This window comes from Labrus bergylta, chromosome 18 (genome assembly GCF_963930695.1).
Source record: "Labrus bergylta chromosome 18, fLabBer1.1, whole genome shotgun sequence".
Classification (NCBI taxonomy): Eukaryota; Metazoa; Chordata; class Actinopteri; order Labriformes; family Labridae; genus Labrus; species Labrus bergylta.
The window spans coordinates 17,811,249-17,817,905 of NC_089212.1; the positions used below are offsets into that span (position 1 = coordinate 17,811,249).

General features: G+C 41.0%; 1 protein-coding gene across 5 annotated transcripts in view; it reads right to left on the minus strand.

Moving 5' to 3' along the window:
- Positions 1–1,583: 1,583 nt before the first annotated feature.
- LOC109977266 (sex comb on midleg-like protein 4) overlaps positions 1,584–6,657 on the minus strand; it is a 7,491-nt gene continuing 2,417 nt past the window's right edge. Inside the window, exons 1-9 of one of the 5 annotated variants that reach the window (XM_065966142.1) lie at positions 6,594–6,657; positions 5,501–5,743; positions 4,984–5,113; positions 4,618–4,818; positions 4,285–4,446; positions 3,983–4,198; positions 3,757–3,905; positions 3,492–3,652; positions 1,584–2,619 (exon numbers count right to left, since the gene is read on the minus strand). The exon at positions 6,594–6,657 is cut by the window's right edge and continues 131 nt beyond it. In XM_065966142.1, the coding sequence (XP_065822214.1) occupies positions 3,527–3,652; positions 3,757–3,905; positions 3,983–4,198; positions 4,285–4,446; positions 4,618–4,818; positions 4,984–5,113; positions 5,501–5,743; positions 6,594–6,596 (1,230 nt within the window). In that variant the 5' untranslated portion in view covers positions 6,597–6,657 and the 3' untranslated portion in view covers positions 1,584–2,619; positions 3,492–3,526. Of the gene's footprint in view, positions 3,653–3,756; positions 3,906–3,982; positions 4,199–4,284; positions 4,447–4,617; positions 4,819–4,983; positions 5,114–5,500; positions 5,744–6,090; positions 6,286–6,511; positions 6,535–6,593 lie in introns of those variants that run through there. The other 4 variants (XM_020627052.3, XM_065966144.1, XM_020627059.3 and 1 more) reach the window with 4 other exon arrangements.

Consider the following 6,657-nt stretch of genomic DNA (forward strand, 5'->3'; position numbering starts at 1 on the left):
AGAGAATAGGGCCCACATTTCATTCTTTGCCATGTAAATAATTACTGGTAATTATGATCATGTATAAGATTGGTATTCTGCCATTTAATAGCTGATAATGTGGTTAGGCAGGAAGAGGCTGAATACTCACAGTACCTTTAAAATGTGTCAGCAGCCGGCAGCAGTCCCTTATTGAAAAAGTTAATGAAATGCAAAAACTGCAATTCTTCGAGTGTCCACTCAAAAAGCCCACAAAGCTCCTTTAACCCCCATGTTAAAATGTCCATTTTTACAGCAGAATTACACGTGTTTACAAGTTGGTACAAAAAATGTTGTGTCAATAGCTAATTTATTTATTGGCACATACTGTAAAGGGGGTGGTGGTGGGGGGGGGGGGGGGGTTTATCTAATCCATTCTGATTGTATTAAGTTTAAGATTATATTGTAAATTTGCATAGTTGGGAGTGTGGTTCAGGTGACTGAGAGGTGGATTTATTGTAGCTGTTTTCCAGGAGGCTCCAACTCTTTGTTTCTGAGTGATCCAAATCAAGGTTAAGATAGCTTTTCAAATATGGCGACCGCTATCTTTTGGCCTCATATTGCTACTTCAGAAACCAATGAGTGACATTACTGATACAACGTCCATCTTTTATTCAGTCTATGGCTGGCAACAAGATAGGAAAGGTGTAAATTCCTAGCTAACAGTAATTGTTAGCCAGGAGAAGGTTAAACGCTAACATTGGCTGTAACCTCATCCTAACTATCCAAGTTCTTTTTTTTTCTGTTTATGCCTTTCCTATCTTATTATAGGAGACGTTCACAAGGTACTGTTAGCATTCAGACACATCCCAGCTTGTGGTAACATAAGCTAAGAAGGCACAGATGCTAACATAGCTGTTGCCAATTGATAGCTAATGTTTTATCAAATATGTTGTTTTTTTTGTATAAATATGGCCAGATATCTCTCAGGAACTTCTTTATTGAGTGTCTTTTCAGATACCCTTTACACAACTAACAACTTAAAACATAGCTGTGCAACATTAGAGCATTTGAATGTGATGTAAAGCCCTGTTTCGACCAAGCAGTCCGGTTTGGTTCAGTACAGTCTCGTTCGGTTTGGTATGGTTAACCCTGGTGCTTGCGTTTCCACAGCTAACCGTACCCTTACTTGGTAGGCAGGTTGTAAGCCGGATGAGTAAACAAAGGGCAATTTGTGATTTTCATGGCATGTGGCTGTTTATCATGAGAAGAAGAAAAGCTTTGTTTGTGAGAAATTACTTTCTCGAAATCCACAAGACATTTAAACATGGCTATTTTATGTTTGTCCTGTATTACCACTGTCGCACCTGAAGTAAGGATTATTTCAACCAATCAATTGACTGAAAGGTACTCTGGGCATCCCAACAGAAGCGTGACAAAAAAGTAGGATGGCATCGGTTATTTTGGTATTATTTCCAAGTTTTGACAGAGGAGACGCAGTTATGAAACTGAACTGAACCGGACCACTTGGTGGACACGGAGCTTCAGGGGACAATGACCACTGTGTAAATATAGTCAATAGACACAAAAGAAAGTAGAAAGAAAAAGTCTCTCACAGATATATCTCTGATTACTTGATTTCTTAATTTAATGCTCACATACAGTACAGTATACACATATCCTTTACATTTCACAAACACAAAGGCAAACAGTTGAATACATAGATAACTTTAGCACCAGCATAGAGGACTGATTGGCTCAGCTGTCTCTAAAACTCTTATTCATAGTGATATTCAAAATAAAACACCGTAGCTTGATCTCACTAGGCATGGCTTACATGTATCTTAACAGCAGCATTCACTTACAAAGGTTAATTGATTAAAAAAGGATGCATACTGTACACCTAAAGTGGTATACAAAAGCAGTTTTATGTTATATACCCATTTACATTACGGTTCGGGTTTCCTTCATGTAACATTTAGGTGTTTTGTGTTTTGAGAATTTCTGTTTTAACACTGATAAAAACATAAAAACATCAATTAAAAAGACGTGTTTGTTTGAATATACATGAAGAGCCTCTGGAGATAATGGGAATTTATTAATCTTGCATATTGAAACATTAGTATATTGTTAACGTTCACAATACTCTCTTTTGCTTTATATATCGTAAGAAGAGAGCGACTGCCTGTCTATGTAGACTATGTTTTCTTAAGGTTATATTGTTTTTAAATATTAAAATTATAATAAAAAAGAATGAAAAATCCAATGGGAACATTACTTTTTTTTCTTACACAGTAATGTGAAAAATAGTATCAAAATGATTTCTAAATCTTTTAATTAAAAAGCAATGCTGTAGTTTATGCACCATATTTCAGTACAGGTATAGATATGTTTTCAGCTTGGTAAACACGAGTAAACAAGATCTTATGCTGAGCATTGACAAAGTGAGTGTTTCTTAAGGTATAAAGTGTTTTCTGTTATACATTTCTGGTCAGATGATGACGTATATAATTGGAAATCTGCATGTAGCAGACGTATGTGCTGCTCACAAAGGTTTGTGAGACAAAAAAATCTTCTGACACTGGCCTTTTACGTATTACATGATGTTAACATGTATGTGTAGGATGCTGTCTACAATCTGATGTTTCTTTTGTTTAAAATCTGTGCCAAAAAGTAGAGTGAGCATGTAAGAGAAGAGAAAAAGAGAGTTTTGTTATCACTTCATGACATCACAGAAATCTTCAGAAAAGTGTACCAAGAGGGTTGAACTTCGGACTCCAGGTTTGTGAGGCAATGGGAAAAGATTGAATGCAGTTTGGTTGCATGAATGAGGTGGCTCACTCCATTACAGTGTCTTTTGTTCCATAGTTTAAAGTAGCTAGAATGGATATTTTTATAGTCATACAGTTATCACCTGATTCTGCAGCTCCATTCTTGGAGCTTTAGAGCGAGTTTCAAGTTTTCTATCTGACTCTCACCACCTGTTTTTAATAGCCTAAAAATCTAGTAAGATGCCAACACAGTTAGAAACTAGCGGGTTCTACGTTTGACGATTATGAAGCACCTAATGTCTGATATTTCCCCTCAGAAGACCAAGTGGAGCTTAGAGAGGGTTAATATCGCAGTTACATTCATCAATAGGACACAAAAATGACTCCAAATGAATGATAATGTTTCAACTAAACTGCTGCATGTGTAAATAAAAAAACAGTGTTATAATATGTAATTCTGGGCATGCGGCCAAAATGATTGCAGGTTAACATAAAGAGGTTTACTTAGGTTTATCTGTAAAAGAATATGATGCAAATTTACCTTAAGAAATGTGTTATTTCACACTGAACTGTTACCCTTGCATTTCACACATAAATTAGTTAAATTAACTGTAAAACTCTTTGTTTTCTTTTATACTTTTGCAGCTTACAGAAAGTGATGATTCTTACCATAAAGATATGCACCTCATGCTAAGAGACTCTAGTCTCTTTGCATTGGCTCACACACATGGAGTCCAAGATAAAAACCCTTTTGGAAAGTACCGTTAGATTGAAGAGGACAAATATTTCCTAAGTTTTCAGAACTTAGTCTGCTTTAGTTTGTCAATGTGGTAGCAAAGCTTCAATGCCGGCCCAAGTTTCAGTCCAAGGTACTTCATGATCATGTCGCTCTTCAGGAGTAACAAGGCGTTTCCATCGATCTCCTGAAAGAAGCAGAAGAAGAAGAAGACAAGTTGAGTTCAACTGGACGCTCATTCTGCACAGGGAATCAGCGGAGGAACAAGGAAGCCTGGAACAGAAAACGTACATGTTTCCTAAAGATGTCTGCATGGGGGCCGAGAGCATGGGGGTCTGCATCCCTGATGAACCAGACAACGTCTTCCACAGACCAGGTGGAGGGGTCTTTATTGGGTGGAGCTTTGGACTCCTGGAGCTCTGAAGATGCATTATAACCTCCTGAAAGAACCAACGAAAGAGTTATCTTTGTAAAGCAATGAATTAAGATTGAAGCATTCTCAGTTTTGCCTTCTCACCTGTCCGGTTGCTTTCTGGAAATGTGTTTGGGCTGTTGGACGACTGCCGGCACATGCTCATGGAGGCCGAGCCATTGGAGAACTGCTGCTGGGAACGAAACCCGTAGGAGGACTTTGGTGAGTACGACGAGCCGATTGAGCTGAAAGCAGAATCGCCGGGATCCACAGAGTAGCGTTTACCGTCCGACTGATCTAATTGGTAGTCTTCTGTTTCAGCTAAAGACAAGATCAGAGACAAAATTAGCTTCAAGAGATGGACGGTATCTGGATGGTAACTTTTATTAGACAGAATTTAGAAGTACCATCTGACTGGTAGGAGCCACCACTGTGCTGGGTAATGGGCTGATCACTGAAGAGGTTTTCACAGTGCAAGCTGCGACAGAGTTTCTTCAGAAAGCGGAGCACATAGTCGATGCTGTTCACCACAGGGAGGCTGAGAAGGTGCTGCTTCCCATCAAATGTGGCTGGAAGAGCAAAAGAAGAAACAACATGACAGGTTAGCTGCAATTTCTTGCAAATTAGATGTTTACAAATGCACTTTTTTTTTTCAACTCAGGAGCACCATACAGAAATAAGAAAAAAGAAGCTGTTGAGCAAATAGTAAACAACACCTGAGGGAGGTCTTTGTACAACACCTGATATTTTTTCTCCCCCGTAGCCTTGCGTGAGGAGGGTGAAGACTGTTTTCTGCTGGAAGGCGCTGTCGATGCAGCCTTGGACGGCCTGCTGGAGAACCACAGAGGGTCGATCGGGTCCGAAGTGATCGGGAAGCTGCTGGATCTTCTTCCTGTCCAGGTTGGGGCCTGTGTTGGCCTGCTTGTTGATGTAGATACAGACTGATGGAGGGAAAACAGATGGAGATGATTTTTTTTGGGGGGAAAGAGAAATTGATCATCATTATGAACCATACACATCTTTTTACATCACTGGAACTTGATTGTAAAGAGCAAACACAATAAATACTTGTTTTTTTATGGCATTAAGAGAGTTTTATGGCCTACCTGTGAGCACCTGGGGCGTGGCAGAGTGGGGGATGGTGGCTGCATCCTGAGGAATGGAGCTCATATCGGGCTCAGGGGTGCTGCTGGGTGGAGATATAGCCAATGGTGTCATCACCATCCTTGGTTTGAGCTGCAGTGAAATAAGTTGTATTCATTTTTCTTTTACTAAATCATGAAGGGATTAGGGATTAGAGAATAATCGGGGTGGCAAAAATGTGTAAACTGTGGTTGTTTTGAAGCAGATGATGAATTGTGTTTGTATATATGAACAAAAACAGACATATTTTCTCTTCTGACATAGCAATGTGTGCTTTATGTTTACAGCACACATATGTTTAGCCTCTTTCTGGTACACTGGGGTCCCACAAACCCTGAAGGGCATGGAGCCTGTGTGTCTGTGCCTTTCTGTGTACACATGCATTTTTAAACACACTGCATCCACCCACACAAACACACACATACACACACACACGTACATAACATCTCATCCCCATGTTTCCCCCTCCATGTGGCTGACCTTGAAGCCTGGCTTTCTCCCCCTCTTCTTTGGCACTTTGAGCGGAGGGAGGGACTCAGGGTAGCGGTTTGGAAAATCCATCTTGGCGACATTGCGGAGCGGGGGTCTCCCTCTCTTCCTGCCCGGTATCTTCCCCGCCTGGCTGGGGATGAAGGAGGGAGCCACTGCAGCTGATTGCATCTCACTGTTGTTGTTGTTGCCGTCTGATTTCTGTGCTGTCACTGCAGGTAAACTCATTTGGAGCTGCAGACAAAGGAGAGAACTCAAGCTCAAGCTGCGGAAACCCAAAGAGACATGCACTTTATTCTTGCACATCAATCAATCCGTCCTCGTCACATATTAGAGAGCAGCGTTAGCATCGATTCAGAGCAGCTCTGGTAGAGGTCTACAACAGGAACATGCAAACATTGACAGACTGCAGAATACTCAGCTGAGCAATGCGGCTCAGAAAAGCAGCATTAACCGAGGACAGTAATAATCACACAACACAAAAGGCAGCCATGCATAAGCTGAGGAGAAAACAGCACCTCCATCCTGCACTGATAACAAACCAATAAACCTGAGAGAGGAGGAGGGGGGAGGTCTGTTACCTGCTGTCTTCTATTGTGAAAGCCCAAGAGCTGAGCCCCTTTTGTCTTAAATGCTAGGAGCCTAAAGGTGACTATAAAGCTAAATCCCCAACATTGCAGGGATAGCCATCCTGCTCTTGCTGTTTGAGGCTTTGTCCCCTTTTGGTTAACACACTGCTGCTGCCGCCGCCGCTGCTGCTGCTGTTCGGCACACAGGCTGCAGACATCTCATTAGACTAATGCATTCAGCAGCAGCAGCAGCAGAGGGGAGGGAGGGGGGGAAATTGACTTCACCATGGCTACACAGCTATGAATTACCATTACGATGACAGCTTCCATCCTAATCTTTAACCAAAAAAAGGAAGAAGATGCATTGCAAAAAAAAAAGGCAAGCATGAGCCACATCTAGCATGCTACACAGAGTGAAGAAACATAATTATACCTCTGAAATGAATCTTATTTTAGGCAGATTTGTCAAAGGATGCCATATGTAAACAAACAATTTACATTCAGCCGGCACTCACCATCCAAACAGATGTGGAGTCTCCCTACGCTCTACTGTGTTTCCTATATTCTCCTGCTCCCAGC